Source organism: Schistocerca cancellata, chromosome 2, assembly GCF_023864275.1.
Source record: "Schistocerca cancellata isolate TAMUIC-IGC-003103 chromosome 2, iqSchCanc2.1, whole genome shotgun sequence".
NCBI lineage: Eukaryota > Metazoa > Arthropoda > Insecta > Orthoptera > Acrididae > Schistocerca > Schistocerca cancellata.
The window spans coordinates 356,816,142-356,833,434 of NC_064627.1; the positions used below are offsets into that span (position 1 = coordinate 356,816,142).

General features: G+C 37.8%; 1 protein-coding gene across 1 annotated transcript in view; it reads left to right on the forward strand.

Annotated features, from left to right (window-relative positions):
- The window catches only part of LOC126161742 (rootletin), a 267,518-nt gene that overhangs the window by 117,801 nt on the left and 132,424 nt on the right, over window positions 1-17,293 (forward strand). Inside the window, exons 14-16 of the mRNA XM_049917782.1 lie at window positions 1,178-1,372; window positions 5,181-5,311; window positions 16,606-16,834. Coding sequence (XP_049773739.1) covers window positions 1,178-1,372; window positions 5,181-5,311; window positions 16,606-16,834 — 555 coding nt within the window. The remainder of the gene's footprint in view (window positions 1-1,177; window positions 1,373-5,180; window positions 5,312-16,605; window positions 16,835-17,293) is intronic.

Consider the following 17,293-nt stretch of genomic DNA (forward strand, 5'->3'; position numbering starts at 1 on the left):
GTTTCTTACTGCACCACTGCACAACATAGGTGTGTTTGTCACATCCACATTCTTTCTTGAGCAATTTTAAAGAATCTATTTGGTTAATAAGACTGATAATTTCACACCTTATAGTCTCACACATTACATGATAATAAACTGTTTTCATTTCATTATTGGCTTTTGTTTGTAAACCACCACATACAGTAGCATATCTGATGTAGTTTGTAGACCATCACAGGTGGTAGCATATCATTGTTGTTAATATCCAGAAGGCTGATTATTGTGTTGCTCAAATTGACGTATATATTTGCTCCCAAAAATTATTTAAACATTTCCTTTTCACACATATGCTTACTACAAAATATTATACCAAATGTAGGAATGGACTAAGGGCTTCCTAACAGGTAGAGCCTCAATAAAGAGAAATCATCAGAAGTGAAAATAGTATATAGCATCTCACAAGGAAGTGTGACAGGAGTACTGTGCTTAATTAAATATAGAAATGAACGTGTAGATAACACTGATAGCTCTCTGAAACTGTTTGCAATGATGGTGTTATGAGCAGAGAGATGGTGGAGATGGAGAATTTTTGTAAACTGTAAAGGTTGTTTCAATTTATCAGCAAATATTCACAGTTGACTCACTATAAGTAAAAGTGATAAAATACATGTGAGCAAATAAAAAGTTTTTCTTTTTCATTTTTACTGTAAAACATGCAGTAAGTTATTAGTATCTACAGTAGCTTAAAATGAAATGACCACATAAATCTAATTACTAAATCAAATGATAGGCTGAGATCCATTGAAAGAATTCCTGCTAAATGTTACTGTTATATGAAGGAGGCCATTTAGAAAGGTTTTGTCCAACCTCCCCTTGAGTACTGTTTGTTTTTCCTGCAATCCTTGCCAAAAATAATTAACAGATGAGGTAGAAATGCTATAGGGAAGTTATGTTCAATAAACTCCAGTGGGATTCACTGAAATAAAGGAAGAAAAAGGGAAATAATTTATAGTGGAGGTTTTATCATTGTTAAAGCTAATCACAGAAACTCATTAAAGACATTCTAGGTATAGTCTCTAAAGTCACTTTATCTTTACACAGCTCATAGAACACTGTCATGTTTGAAGCTTAGTGCCTGTTAGTCTTTGGCAAAATTCTCTCTAAATATTTCATAAACTGTACTTACGAATTTCAGGTGGAGGTAGAGTTGGCTCAAGTAACACGTGAACGAGGTGACTTAAGTAACCAGCTGTCAGCTCTTGCTCGCAAAAAGGAAGCATTAAATGAAGAACTAATGAGGGTGAAACAAAGGTTAGAACAAGCTACTGAAACTAATGGTAGACTGAATAGGGATCTTGAGGACCTTGTGAAAGACAAAGAAGAGAAACAGGTGAGCAAACCCAAAAATCATAATACTAATATAAACAGTATCATTTCTCTCTCTCTCTCTCTCTCTCTCTCTCTCTCTCTCTCTCTCTCTCTCTCTTTCTCTCTAATGTAAACTTCTTTTCTTGCTGCACTATCAAGTTTATCAAACTTCATTGAGCAAATAACTTGAATGACATATTTGTAACTTTTAGCAATAACATCAGAAACTTATTCTGATGTGTTGTTAATGTGTATGAATTGTGAACTGGGATTGAAAGAGGTTGAATCTCAATGTGAAAATTACTGCACAGTCAGTCTATCATCAAATATGTTGAATATACTCACAAGAGTTCATTGTCAAAGAATGGAAGGGCAAAAATCTAAAGTAGATAACGAGAACCAGTGTGATTTTTGGGCCAAGAATCATACCACAGTGCCCAAAAATAGAGAGCAGATTTAGTTTAAACAATGAAAAATGTATTGCTGTTGTAGATTTCAGTTAGTGTTGTTAGATTGTAATGTAAAATTAAATAAAATATTTTTCATTCTTTGTTGGTGTGGTGTCAACTGCAAGAATAGAAAGGTAATCTAGTCTTGTTATGCAAAGTAGACTGGAATAATCCAAACTAATCGAGTGGTATGAGAGACCACAACCAGGAGAGGTGTAAGACAAGTTTGCACATTTCACCACTAGTATCTTGATGTCAAAACTGTTTATCCGGGGCAGAAAGTAGCTTGACATGGTGTGCTGACAGCAAAGCAGTTATTTGCCAAAAATGAACAGAAATTCAATCAGTGCTAAATACAATTGTATTTGTGCTGGCTTATGGCTGTAACATGCACATAAACATAAAGAAATCTGAGGTAAAGATGTGTGCATCATGTGAACATGTAGAATGGGAAAAGTTAAACTTTGAGATGGGGCACTTGAAGAGTTGGATGAGTTTTGGTGTCTTGTGTTAAGAAAGACTGTTGAAGTCTGGACAGATTGATTGAGTAAAGAGCGAAAATATTCTTGATTGAACCAATGAGAAAAAATACCAAGTACAGAATGTAATAGATCAAAGAGAGAGATTACTTGGCCACATATCATGTAATGAGGCATTGCTGAAGATTGTAGTTGAAGACATGGCAATAGAAAGAACCACAGGGGTACCCATACATATTAGTGTACGGGTATGATGATTCTGGCGTCAGCAGTTACACTAAAATGAAGAGGATAGCCAGCAAGCAATTGCTTTCAATAAATGCTAGGTTTGAGGGCTGAAACAAAAAGAGTGAATTTCATTCATTTGTTAACCATATTATCTTAGGGAAATGTTTCTGTTGATGTATTGGTACAATGTGCATCTTTGTGACACATGTTCTCAAATTAAGTCAATTTTTTGCATCTTACATATTACAAATTTGATTCATCAGAATTCATTGAGGATAGAAACTTGTTGTACAATCCTAGTAAATTAGCTGTAGGTATAACGGGTGTACGAAAAGGCAGATCAATTATTCAAATTTCCTAAAAGTTTAACATTTGCATTTTGAATTCACAAACTAATTACATATAATATTTACCAAATTATGCCTCAGTCCTATAGCATAATTCAGTTAGATCCCAAAACAGTCCTTGCAATATAGCAAAATATGTCATAATGTGTCTTGACATACTTATCAATCAATTTATTAATGTTGGGAAGTGTTATTAATTCTCTTTGTTTTGAGCTTCAGTTTTCAGGATGAAACTAATCATATGACTTTAGCTTCTTTTCAAGTTTAGTTCTAAAGAAAGAGATAGTCACGTTGCATAAGTATACAAACCTATTGCACAATAGGCTGAAAAAAGTAACCCTTTGCATCGTAATAACTCTTATAACAAAGAAGTTATCATTTTTCACTCACTCCAAAACACTAACTTTATTTGCATTTTCCATTCCGTACAAGGGACGAAAATGCATACCTAGACATAACGATAATATAAATAATTTAAGGAGTAAAGATAATGACTTAACCAAATAGTTGAGTGCTACAAGCACATTATCAAGACTAAAAAGGCTACTAACATTCAGACGAATCCTCCTTCCATATAGCTATAGAGTGCACATACACACAGATACATCAGTACAACTGCATTGTCCTATCTGACAAGATTGTGCCTCTGCAGCAGCTGGTACTTGGGAGGGAGGGGGGAATGCAGATGGCATGGAAAGTGAAGGAGCCATTGAAATCAACCATGTTGTGCTCTGCAGTATTTTATGCCAATGGTTGGACAACTCTGTTCTTGGTCACACTTTCGTGGTGGCCATTCATTCAGGTGAACTGCTGGTTGGTGGTCATGACCACATAAAATGCTGTGCAAAAATTGCAGCAGAGCTGGTTTATGACAGGGTTGCTTTCACATTTGGCACTGCCTCTAATGGGATAAGATAAGCCTGTGACAGGACTGGAGTAGGCTATGTTAGGTGAGTGAATTGAGCATCTCTTTTACCTGAGGCTTTGACAGGCATATGACCCATATGGCAAGGGGTTGTGAGTGAGAGTGGCATGGTAATAGACCAGGATATTGTGTCAGTTGGGTGGGTACCAAAATACTGCTTTGGGAGAGTTGGGGAGGACGTCCCTCATTAATGGATAGAGTGATAAATAGACAAAGCCTTGGCAAAGCCACTTCCCCACATCATTGTCACTGAACACAGCATAAATGCTCTGGCTCCAGTGCCCGTGTGTCACATCCCTATTGTGTGCACTTTTTGTGTCAGTCTCCCACAATCCTATCTCACACACCTGATGTTTCCGTAACACCTGTAAACCCACCTGTGACTCAGTTCTTTCTTCCTATATGCCTGACTAAGCAGGGCAGTAATTTTTGATGCAGATTTCACTAATAGAAAACATAATTAATGTAGCATGTTGTTCTGCCATATCCACAACTGCAAAATAGCCAAATGCATAAAACAACATTTATAAACACAAATGCTCTAACCTAATTGACCCTCCTCATAAAAGACATTTGATCACTTAAAATAGTGTGTAATAGGGGCACCTAGCAGGTAACCCACTAGTACCTTCTCTATTACCTATAGGAAGACATTCTCATTGCTTTTGGGTTCCCACTTGTACAAGTCACATATTTCCTAGTGACAATACTGCATGAAGTAGTAACTCTACTCCACTTTTAACAATGCTTATAGTGTTGGGTGAAGCTCTCACTGCTTCCTTGAGCCCACTCAGAAAGCAGCAAAGAAAGAATGTGCAGCTAATAATAGTGTAGGACTGATTTATAAGTACAGGTATACCATGTAAGTATTTGTGTTTGAACAGGAAAAAAAGTTGTTGCCTACCAGTGATAGTATGGAAATTATGAATCACATTTAAGCATTGAATTGGAATGATTTGTTTTACAGGTAGTGTGACTAACAAGTAACAACCAATATAATGCTATAATTTCTTATGAAAAGGGAACCAGACTGTTATAAAGATAATCATATTTGGCATTAATTTTGAAAGGGTGGTTGTATATAAAAACATACACTGTAATTACTTGTCACATAATTGCATATATTTATAAAACAACTCATATTTGGCATTAATTTTGAAAGGGTGGTTGTATATAAAAACATACACTGTAATTACTTGTCACATAATTGCATATATTTATAAAACAACTCTGTTAATTCTTTTTCAGTACAAATTATTTGCATGTGAATCAGTTATCAGCAGTGTCCTGCCAGTTATACCATTATATTTTTGTTATTTTGCACAAAGATATGCTGTAATTTGCATTTTCTCTTTTATGTGGATTGCAGAAACATAAAAAACACTTGAAATTTGTAATATAGGTAATGTTAGAAACAAGTGAGAAAGAAATTCAGAGACTCCAAGAACAACTAGCTGCAATGAGGAGTGAGAAAGAAGCCCTGGAAGGAGTGCTGTTTGATACACAAACAAACCTGGAAACAGCAGAAACAAGGTTTGTACCTTTGCCCATTATTATGTAGTAATATTGACAGTGAGAAATGTTGTTGTTTCTGTAGTTACTTTTCTTAGCAATATTTATGGCAGAAGAGAAGCATCCACCCATATAATTCAGCATGCTCAGTAAGTTACAGAACTTGCTTCTCTTTTAGTAGCAGTCTGTCATAAGTCTCTGAAGGAACAAAGTGTTCCAAGTGATTGGAAAAATGAATAGGTGTCTTCCATTTTTAAGAAGTGTCATCAGCCTGATGCATTCAACTATAGGCCTGTATTAGAGATCTGTTCTGTAATTTTTAACATGCTTTATGCTCATGTATCATGACCTTTCAAGAGATCAAAAATCTCCACTGTTGCATTCAAGATTCCATTAACAACAATCGTGTGAAACCCACTACACTTTGTTCATCCGTAAGTCCTAGAACCAGTAGATGCTGGTGCACAGATTGATGCTGTGTTCCTTGACTTCCAGAAGGCATTTGCCACAGTGCTAAAATGTCACTTAATAAAATGTGAATATCAAACCAGCTTCATGGTTTGATGGACGAGTTCCTAGCAAATAGAACCCAGCATATTGTTCTTAATGCAGAGAAATCTTTAGAGGTAAAAGTATCTTCGGGCGCAACCAAAGAGAGCAATGTAGGACCATTACGGTTCACAATATTTATAAGTGACCTAGTGGATAATGTCAGAAACCTCATGAAGCTGTCCATATGTTGTCCTGTTTTATATATAGATGTCGGAACACTAGGAAATTTTAGCAATATGCAGGAAAATCTGCCGAGGATCAGCACTTGGTACAGGGATTGGTAGATGACTCCAATTCTAACTTATTGGACATTAATATGCAGAAACATAACTTCTGCACAATTTCAGTGCAGTAATGTGTTCACTGAAAATTTGTGTGTGTGTGTGTGTGTGTGTGTGTGTGTGCTTGTGTGTGTGTAAGTATAATCTAACTTCTGCACCATTTCAGTGCAGTAATGTGTTCATTGTAAATAAGTATTACAGTAGTTGTATTACATGTTTCTTACCTTATAAATAAATAAAAAACTTTTTTATTTTAAATTCAGTGCAATAGTATTTGTAAAATGACTCTTAGTGTTCATTAAAAAATGACGATCATTCCACTTGGGACCTGTGGAATGGTAAATTAGCTTATTTGTTTTAGTTGTAAATATTTGTCATGTATTGTTGTTTTTCTGACATGTTCCACATCCTGGAGGACCTCCTCACTACGGATCAATTGGAATGAAAGTAAATCTAAAAAAAAAAAGATCTCTAATCTAAAGACTAGTAATTATTTGATTACACAGCTACTGAACATAAAACCCTGAGTTATCTCATTTTTATTATTTTGGCAGGAACTTAAAATCCTGAGTATACTTGGGCAACTTAAGAACAGACCTTTGAAAAGATAAAACTGCTCCCCTCTCTGAGCTTGTGCTCCATTTCAGCACAGATAGTTACCTCTTCAGCTGCTAGAAAGCATCTGATCCTACGTTTGTAGCCTATCTGTCATCTTTTAGTTAAGCTGGTTGCACTTGTTATAACACCATTATATATAGTACTATCAATATTAAAGCTGTAGAACATCATGCAAAGTTACAAAAGAAGTTCTTTTGTCAATTATTTGCAAAAGAGGGCACACGAGGTTGAATGGCTGCAGTGTGAGATACCTGGAACCCTAACCTACATTAGCATATGGGTGATTTCAAAAAGTCAATCCTGTCCCTGGGGACAGGGAAGGGGAGAGGTGAATGTGGTGCTAGAAGTACCCAATGCCACACACTGTAAGGTGGCTTGTGGAGTGTAGATGTAGGTGTAGAAGTAAGAATGACTGGAGCATACCTGATGGATGTACAAAATTAAAAATATCAGTGTATCTAAAGATGTGTAACTCCAGAAGTCCTTCATCAGGAGAAAGAGTTAATGTAAAAGCTGCATACTAGGAGAAAAGGATGGAATGTCTCAGGCAGGGGTGGAGGGAGTGGGGCCTGTGAGAAAATAATATAGAGAGGGTGGATAAAAACATAAAAAGGTGTTACAAAGTGAAGTTATAAGGTAACCGTAGTTACAGAGAGAATAAAAAATAATTAGAGGAGGAAGAGACTATCATAATTGAAGACCAGATAGATGGTGAGAGCTGAGTATGTTTTGGGTAGCCAGTTCTCATCTCCAAAACTTAAAATCACCCATGCTGAAAGTGAGGATAAAGCTGATCCATTTGATGAAATAGGTCCCCACATTCCTCCTGCCATGTTCCACAGTATGTCCAGCTACAGGGCATCAAATACAGCCAAAGTACACAGTTCATCATTGTACATCATAGTTTTGATTGATTTGGATATTGCTTTCCCTGTTCCTGTCTCGGACAAGCAAGGTTGCACAGTGGTGAAACAGTAGTCTCACATTCAGTAGTATGGTGTGCAACTCACTGTCTGGCCATCCAAAACGAGGTATTCTGTAGTTTCGTTAAATTGCTTCAGACATGTGCCGGGATTGTTCTTTTTAAAAAGGAAATGGCCAATTTCTTTCCCTGTCCTACCTCTCTGAGCTTGTGCTCCATTTCTGATGACACCATTGTAGATGAGATGTTGATGTGCAACTTTCCTTTGTCAGCACCACTTTTGTAATATCTACGTGGCTATAATATCATACAAAGTGAGAAAACTCTTGGTAGATGGCTTATATTAATGTACATATAGATGTACATTTGTGTCTCTCTAGCAAGGTATGAGAAGATAACATAATGAGAACTTTAATGAGATTTTAATGATGATGACATTATTGATTTTTTTTAAATGTTTGCTACTGAAGGCAGTGCATAATGTATTAATGTCCTTTTCTGAGGGGTGAGCATTCAGTAGTGCTCACACAGTCAGCGTAGTGACAGTCATAGAGTTGAGTGGACACTCCAGCAGCAGCACTTTCTGTTTTATACACAGGACTTAGTTTATTTTTTGTTTTCATGTGGCTTCTGTGAACAAGTGAATTGTATCCGTGTATTTTATGACGTTGATTAATGAATACTAAGTTGTTATAGGTTTTTGTGTAAATTTTAGTGTATTACCAATATGTGGGCTGACTTTGGAGTGTAATAAAAACCAGAAGTAATGTAACAGCAGAACTTAGATTGAACCCAGAGACTCCTCTGGTTAGTATTGTATTAGTTATGGTATAGGTGAAACTTGATTGAATGTGGGGAGGGACAGCATCTGTTGTGTACAGATGCATGGGGTATTGGCTACTGTCCATAAGCAGCAGAGAACTGTGTTGGCCACAGGTGTCAGGCTGCTGCCCTAGGTTGCAGTGGTGTTGGGGCACCTGCAAAGATCAGGGGAATCTCAGGAAGATTAAGGAATTTCATAAATCTGAGGGAATTCTGTTTTTAATCTAGCACTGAAGTTTAATTTAATTGAGTTTTAATACCTCAAATTTTAAGATAATTAATATTTCAGATAGTGTTACATTAATATTATTCCACATAAGTGATCTATATTTAAAAACAGTGGTCAAACTTCTGCTTATGCCCAGTACATCTCAGCTGAGTGGAAAGAAAAGTTGTTATTGTGGAATGCTCCCTTCCCCCTCCTCCTCGGTCACTCACCGTTCATTTATTGGGAACTTCTTATGATGCAGTCTCCCTCCCCTCCTCCCTATACATTGAATTCTCAGGGAATCGTTTTTTCCCAAGTTTGAGTAGCCACCATGCTGTAGTGCTACCTTGGATCCCTGATGCCACAGTGTCTCCCAATTTGTACTTCCCAGCCTGTCGACATTTACCTGACAGTAATTGCCGAATAATGGGGGAGGAGGGGAGGGGACATGAATCTCTGGGTAGAAGGTTTTCACCTTCTGGCACTGGCCGCATAGCTGTCCCCCTGTCCCTTGAATACAGGTTTGAGGTATTCCCCACTTCTGAAAGTATATCTGAGCCACCTCAGACACCTCACCTGTTGAAACTGGGGCAGATCTTCCAGAAAGTCAGAACAGGTGCAGTGAGCTCCAGTGGTATGTGGGTGATGAAACCCCTTAGAGGGATAGTGGGCGGGTTGGGAGAGAAGGCTACTGTCCGTTCTTTTTGCCTGTCAGTGGATCTTGTCCGAGAGGTGGAAGAGGTTCTGCTGGAAGTGACTGAGCATATGGGCCACACCTGGCCACTAATTGTGGCTTAAGTTGACACACCTTGGTGAAAGCAATTAGCGTTGCTCTCAAGGTGTAAGCAGAGTTAGCATTTGCAGCATCATTTACAGAATCAGTCACAGTCCTCTGGTTTGGAGCTGAATGGAAGGCTTAAACCAGAGGCTCAGACGATTGTGTGAAGATCTTGGATGTGCATTTGCTAACCTCTGCTATTGGGCAAAGAATTGTAGGAGACCCAACCTCCCCCCACCCCCCCCCCCCCCCCCCCCCTCATTAGGTCAGGTGTACACTTCATGGAGGAAGCAACTACTATAAAAAATGTGTAATGGAGTGCATGTGGCATGTACATGTGGGTTTTTTTGGACAGAGAAATCCCTCAACAGCACCGATAAAATGTGTTCTGATTTCAGGTAGGGAAGAATATTATCCTCATTAATTAAAGAAACTAGCATGTGTCATGGCAGGTTATTGAAAGAAAATGTTAATATAGTACACTATTAAAAAAAAAAAGGTGCAATGGGGTGCTTGTGGCATGTACATGTGGGTTTTGTAGTATAGAGAAATCCCTCCACAGGCCCAAGAAGATGTGTTCCAAGTTCAAACAGGGAAGAATACTAACCTCATTAATCAAAGAAACTAGCATGTGTCATGGCAGATTAGAGGAAGAAAATGTTAATATAGCATCAGTTAACTAAAGGTGTGTCTCTGGAAAGGTCCCAGAACTGGTCTCGCTTATAAACATAACAAAGCCAATATGGTACCTGGGATAGAAAACTGTCTAAAACCAGGTGTTAATAACAATGGATTTCTAAATGCTAATAGGAATGTATATCCCAAATATTGGTTGAAGACTGATGATGGAGGCCTGTTTATTGTTGTGAAAAATATGGTAACATCTGGTGAGGTTAGTACAGATTCCAAATGTGAAATAATTTGGAGGAAGACAAGTTTTAAAGTCTGATTGCATATGGTCATCGGATGCTTTTGTAGACCCCCTGCCTCAAGAGCAGTAATGGCAGAATGTTTGAGGGGAAACTTTGAGAATATTTAGGGCAAAATTTCCTGATCATGTTGTAGGTTCCAACTTTGCAGCCAAAGATGGGGAGGCTCAAACAATTAGGGCAGGTATTGTGGGCAGGAAATCATGGGAAATTTTGTAAATGTCTTACTTGAAAAATATAGCATAAGCAGAGTCATGCATGAAGTGTTCAACGAATTGAAAGTAAATTCTATCAACTGATTTAACAGAAAATCCTTAGATGTTTCAGTCTCATGTTAAATAGTAAACAGATTGAAGCCATCTGTCCAGACATTCTGTGACAATAATGCCATCAAACTGGAGGATGACATAGAGAAGTCCGAAGTACTAAATGTCTTTTCCCAAAATTGTTTCGCTATAGAAGACCGCACTGTAATTCCTCCTTTAAATTGAATGTCAAAAGTGACAGATATTGAAATAAGTGGCTGCTGGATAATAAAGCAAATCAAATTGCTCAATGGAGGAAAGACCACTGGACCTGACAGGATACCAGTAAGATTCTACATAGAGTATGCAAAAGAACTTACTCCTCTTGTAACAACAGTGTACCATAGCCCCTGGAGAAATTTTTATGAAGGATCATTGAACAGATGTGCAGAACTGTAAACCTATATCTCTGACATCATCTGTTATAGAATTTTGGAACATTTTTCATGCCAACATATTATGACACTTCTGGAGACAGAAAATCTGCTCTGTAGGAATCAACATGGGTTCCAACACCAATGATTGTATGAACCCAGCTCACTTTGTTTGTCCACAATACCCATAAAGCAGTAGATACAGGCTCCCAGGTTGATGCAATGATCCTTCACTTTTGGTTTTGGAAGATGTTCAATACAGTTCCACACTGCCACCTAATGAACAAAAAAATTATATATATGACCTAGTGTGTTATGTCAAAATTTCCATGGGACTTACCGTGAATGATGCTATGGTATACAATACAGAGAAGTCACTATCCTCACAATGCTATAAAATTATCGTGAGATGCAGGAAGACCAACAGAGGATCGACACTTAAATCAGGAAGTGGCAGTTGACCCTTAGCACAAATAAAAGTAATTATTGCACATAAATAGGCAGAAAGATCCATCATTGTATGATTACCTGATTGCAGAACAGTCAGTCGAAGCAGTTACTTCAATAAAACATCCAGGACTATGCATACAGGGTGATTTAAAGTGTAATGACCAGTTAAAACTAATTGCAGGTAAGACAAATAGCAGACTGAAATTTCATCAGGTTACCCTCCATTCAGAAGGCTGTTGCGCGCAGCGACTGTTATATTGACTTGTAAATAATAGATTTCAGCTATCAGTCGTCCTTTTGAAATTTTATTGGCAGATCTAGATTTCAGCTAGAAACTAGCCATTCTCAATGCACTACCATTTTTGATCAATGCATGTAATGCCTGTTGGTCAGGCTTCATCCACAGTTCATTGAATACTAATAATTCAATACTAATAGTATTCAATGAACTGTGGATGAAGCCCGACCAACAGGCATTACGTGCATTGATCAAAAATGATAGTGCATTGAGAATCACTAGTTTCTAGCTAAAATCTGTCATTTACAAGACTGAAATTTATTGGAATAATCCTCAGGAAATATAGTCCACCCACAAAGAATATGTTGTTGTTGTTGTGATCTTCAGTCCAGAGACTGGTTTGATGCAGCTCTCCATGCTACACTATCCTGTGCAAGCTTCTTCATCTCCCAATACCTACTGCAACCTATATCCTTCTGAATCTGATTAGTGTATTCATCTCTTGGTCTCCCTCTATGATTTTTACCTTCCACGCTGCCATCCAATACTAATTGGTGATCCCTTGATGCCTCAGAACATATCCTACCAACCGATCCCATCTTCTAGTCAAGTAGTACCACAAACTCCTCTCCAATTCTATTCAACACCTCCTCATTAGTTATGTGATCTACCCATCTAATCTTCAGCATTCTTCTGTAGCACCACATTTCGAAAGCTTCCATTCTCTTCTTGTCCAAACTATTTATCATCCATGTTTCACTTCCATACATCGCTACACTCCACACAAATACTTTCAGAAACAACTTCCTTGCACTTAAATCTATACTCGATGTTAACAAATTTCTCTTCTTCAGAAACACTTTCCTTGCCATTGCCAGTCTACATTTTACATCCTCTCTACTTCGACCATCATCAGTTATTTTGCTCCCCAAATAGCAAAACTCCTTTTCTACTTTAAGTGTCTCATTTCCTAATCTAATTTCCTCAGCATCATCTGACTTAATTCGACTACATTCCATTATCCTCGTGTTGCTTTTGTGGATGTTCATCTTATATACTTCTTTCAAGACATTGTCCATTCCATTCGACTGCTCTTCCAAGTCCTTTACTGTCTCTGAGAGAATTACGATGTCATCGGCGAACCTCAAAGTTTTTATTTCTTCTCCATGGTTTTTAGTACATACTCCAAATTTTTCCTTTACTGCTTGCTCAATATACAGATTGAATAACATCGGGAAGAGGCTACAACCCTGTCTCACTCCCTTCCCAACCACTGCTTCCCTTTCATGTCCCTCGACTCTTATAACTGCCACCTGGTTTCTGCAAAAATTGTAAAAAGCCTTTCGCTTCCTGTATTTTACCCCTGCCAACTTCAGAATTTGAAAAAGAATATTTCAGTCAACATTGTCAGAAGCTTTCTCTAAGTCTACAAATGCTAGAAACGTAGGTTTGCCTTTCCTTAATCTTTCTTCTAAGATAAGTCGTAGGGTCAGTATTGCCTCACGGGTTCCAACATTTCTACGGAATCCAAACTGATCTTCCCCGAGGTCGGCTTCTACCAGTTTTTCCATTCGTCTGTTAAGAATTCGCGTTAGTATATTGCAGCCGTGACTTATTACACTGATAGTTCGGTAATTTTCACATCTGTCAACACCTGCTTTCTTTGGGATTTGAATTATTATATTCTTCTTGAAGTCTGAGGGTATTTTGCCTGTCTCGTACATCTTGCTCACCAGATGGTAGAGTTTTGTCAGGACTGGCTCTCCCAAGGATGTCTGGAGTTCTAAAGTAATGTTGTCTACTCCTGGGGCCTTGTTTCAATCTAGGTCTTTCAGTGCTCTGTCAAACTCTTCATACAGTATCATATCTCCCATTTCATCTTCATCTACATCCTCTTCCATTTCCATAATATTGTCCTCAAGTACTTTGCCCTTGTCTAGACCCTCTATATACTCCTTCCACCTATCTGCTTTCCGTTCTTTGCTTAGAACTGGGTTTCAATCTGAGCTCTTGATATTCGTACAAGTGGCTCTCTTTTCTACAAAGATCTCTTTAATTTTCCTGTAGGCAGTATCTATCTTACTCCCAGTGATATACGCCTCTACATCCTTACATTTGTTGTCTAGCCATCCCTGCTTAGCCATTTTGCATTTCCTGTTGATCTCATTTTTGAGACGTTTGTATTCTTTTTTGCCTGCTTCATTTACTGCATTTTTATATTTTCTCCTTTCATCAATTAAATTCAATATCTCTTCTGTTACCCAAGAATTTCTATTAGCCCTCATCTATTTACCTACTTGATCCTCTGCCACCTTCACTATTTCATCTCTCAAAGCTACCAATTCTTCTTCTACTGTATTTCTTTCCCCCATTCTTGTCAGTCTCTACAATCTCTGGTTTTTTCAGTTTATCCAGGTCCCACCTCCTCAAATTCCCATCTTTTTGCAGTTTTTTCAGTTTTAATCTACAGTTCATAACCAATAGATTGTGGTCAGAGTTCACATATGCCCCTGGAAATGTCTTACAATTTAAAACCTGGTTCCTGAATCTCTGTCTTACTATTATATAATCTATCTGATACCTTCTAGTATCTCCAGGCTTCTTCCATGTATACAACCTTCTTTCATGATTCTTGAACCAAGTGTTAGCAATGATTAAGTTATGCTCTGTGCAGAATTCTACCGGGTGGCTTCCTCTTTCCCCCAATCCATATTCAGCTACTATGTTTCCTTCTCTTCCTTTTCCTACTATCAAACTCCAGTCACCCATGACTATTTAATTTTTGTCTCCCTTCACTATCTGAATAATTTCTTTGATCTCATTATACATTTCTTCAATTTCTTCGCCATCTGCAGAGCTAGTTGACATATAAACTTGTACTACTGTGAAGAGCGTGGGCTTCATGTCTATCTTGGCAACAATAATGCATTCAGTATGCTGTTTGTAGTAGCTTACCCGCCCTTCTATTTTTTTATTCATTATTAAACCTACTCCTGCATTACCCCTATTTGATTTTGTATTTATAACCCTGTATTCACCTGACCAAAAGTCTTGTTCCTCCTCCCACCGAACTTCACTAATTCCCACTATATCTAACTTTAACCCATCCATTTCCCTTTTTAAATTTTCTAACTTACCTGCCCAATTAAGGGATCTGACAATTCTACGCTCCGATCCGCAGAATGCCAGTTTTCTTTCTCCTGATAACGACGTCCTCTTGAGTAGTCCCTGCCCGGAGATCCAAATGGGGGACTATTTTACCTCCAGAATATTTTACCCAAGAGGACACCATCATCATTTAACCATACAGTAAAGCTGCATGCTCTCGGGAAATATTACGGCTGTAATTTCCCCTTGCTTTCAGCCATTCGCAGCACCAGCACAGCAAGGCCATTTTGTTTAGTGTTACAAAGCCAGATCAGTCAATCTCCAGACTGTTGCCCCTGCAACTACCGAAACAGCTGCTGCCCCTCTTCAGGAACCACACATTTCTCTGGCCTCTCAACAGATTCCCATCCTTTGTGGTTGAACCTATGATACGACTGTCTGTATCGCTGGGGTACGCAAGCCTCCCCACCAACGGCAAGGTCCATGGTTCATTGGGGGGACAAAGAAGATAGCTTACAAATTTCTCGTTTGACGATCACTTGGATATTGCTCGGCAGTCTGTGTTCTGTACTGGATAGGACCGATAGAGGATATAGAGAAGATCCAAAGAAGAGCAGTGTATTTCATTACTGATTCATTTAATAAGCATGGAAGTCTCACAGGAATGCTCATCCAAGTCCAGTGGCAGATGCTGCAAGAGAGGTATTCTGCATTATGATGTGATTTATGGTTGAAGTTCTTAGAGGATACTTTTGTAGAACAGTCAGTCAATATGTTGCTTACTCCCACATTTATCAGGAGAGAAGACTGTGAAACTGAAATTAGAGAGATTCGAACTCATACAGAGACATACCAGCAGTCTTTCTCCCCGTAAAACATTTGTGATTCGAACAGGAGAAGTGATACAAAAAGTACAGTCCAGCTTGCTGATTATAGATGTAGATGTAGTAACAAGCCTAAACTCTCAATAATCAAAACTAGGTATTCATTGCATTTCCGGTCAGCAGATTGTTGTTTTTGGCATTTTGTAAGGGACTTTGATGCTTTGCTTTCTTTCTTTTTTCTTAGTTGTTTCCACCTTGTATTGAGGTTTATGCTAAAGGCACTCTTAAAACTTCTAAATCTGCAGTAAGTGTACTTTGAATGTCACCTGATGCAGGGCCCTTTACTCTGGAACATGCCATCTTACAAAGCAGTAATTTTTATTTTTTATTTTATTTTATTTTATTTTATTTTTTCCACACCTGGAGTCTGGATTTCTTCTTCTTTTCCCTTAAGTGAATTTACAGTGTAAAATGTTAGTTGCAATATCCTGATGCTTGCATTTTCTGCCTTGGTGAAAATATTCCTGATAAAGCTTCATAAACAGTTTTTTTGTTTTTCAATTAGAGGTTAGTGAGTAATGTTAAGCCTATTAGAGTAATGTAATCAAGTAGGTGGCCTAAAAGTCACATTGTTCATGCAGATACAAAACTTACTGCCGAGAAAGAGAAAAGTAATTATATTGTAGTGATTCTTTTCTTTATCTTAGCTTACTGCCTTTTTTTATTTTTGAATTCTTGAGATACTGTTGTATGTAGTTTATTGTGCCTTTAAGAATGTCACTGTTGCAAACTTTGCAAATGAAATTGTGAAAAACATCTTTTTCACCACTTGATTGCACCAACATAATTCATTAAGGAAAACCCTATTATGACTTAGCTCAGGATGCATTTTTCTTGATTCCTTAGACGTGTGCAGCTGGAGCAGGAGCAGCAGGATCTGTTAGTGAAACAGGAGTCACTCAAGGGTCAGGTTTGTCGACTGACACGTGAACTTGAAACTTCAGAAAAGCGTGCTCAAGATATAAAGACCTCACTCACACAGCAGTCGGGTACACAAGAAGCAGAATATCAACATACCCTTTCAAATTTGCGTAAATCCAATGAGGATAATGTACGAAAACTTTCTGAAGAAAAGGTAAATAAATTTTTAGGCATTAGTATATAATGCTCATCTGAGAAACAATTACATAGGGCTTCAGAAATATGTGTTTTATGTTTGTCCCATGGCAGTTTCATTAATAGTTTTTATACATTTTTCCTAACTCTCTCTTTTATCTTATGAATGGCAGTACGAATTAGGGTAGACTGTTACTCAACATATAGAGGAGGCATTCACTGGCAGACAAGCATATTTAAAAGTAGATAGATAGCTAAATGACTCTAACAATCTGCTTTTAAATGTGCATGTCAGCCATTGAATGCCTCCTCTGTCTGGTGAACAGCAAACTATCCCTTCTCATGTTGTAATTCAAGCCTGGATTTTCCATTGTTTGGTTTACCTTATGAATGAATAATATATTAAGGAAAAGAATGATCATCATTATTGCAATCAAAAAATTTATTAGACAGCAGTTTTTACACTATATGCTGAAGT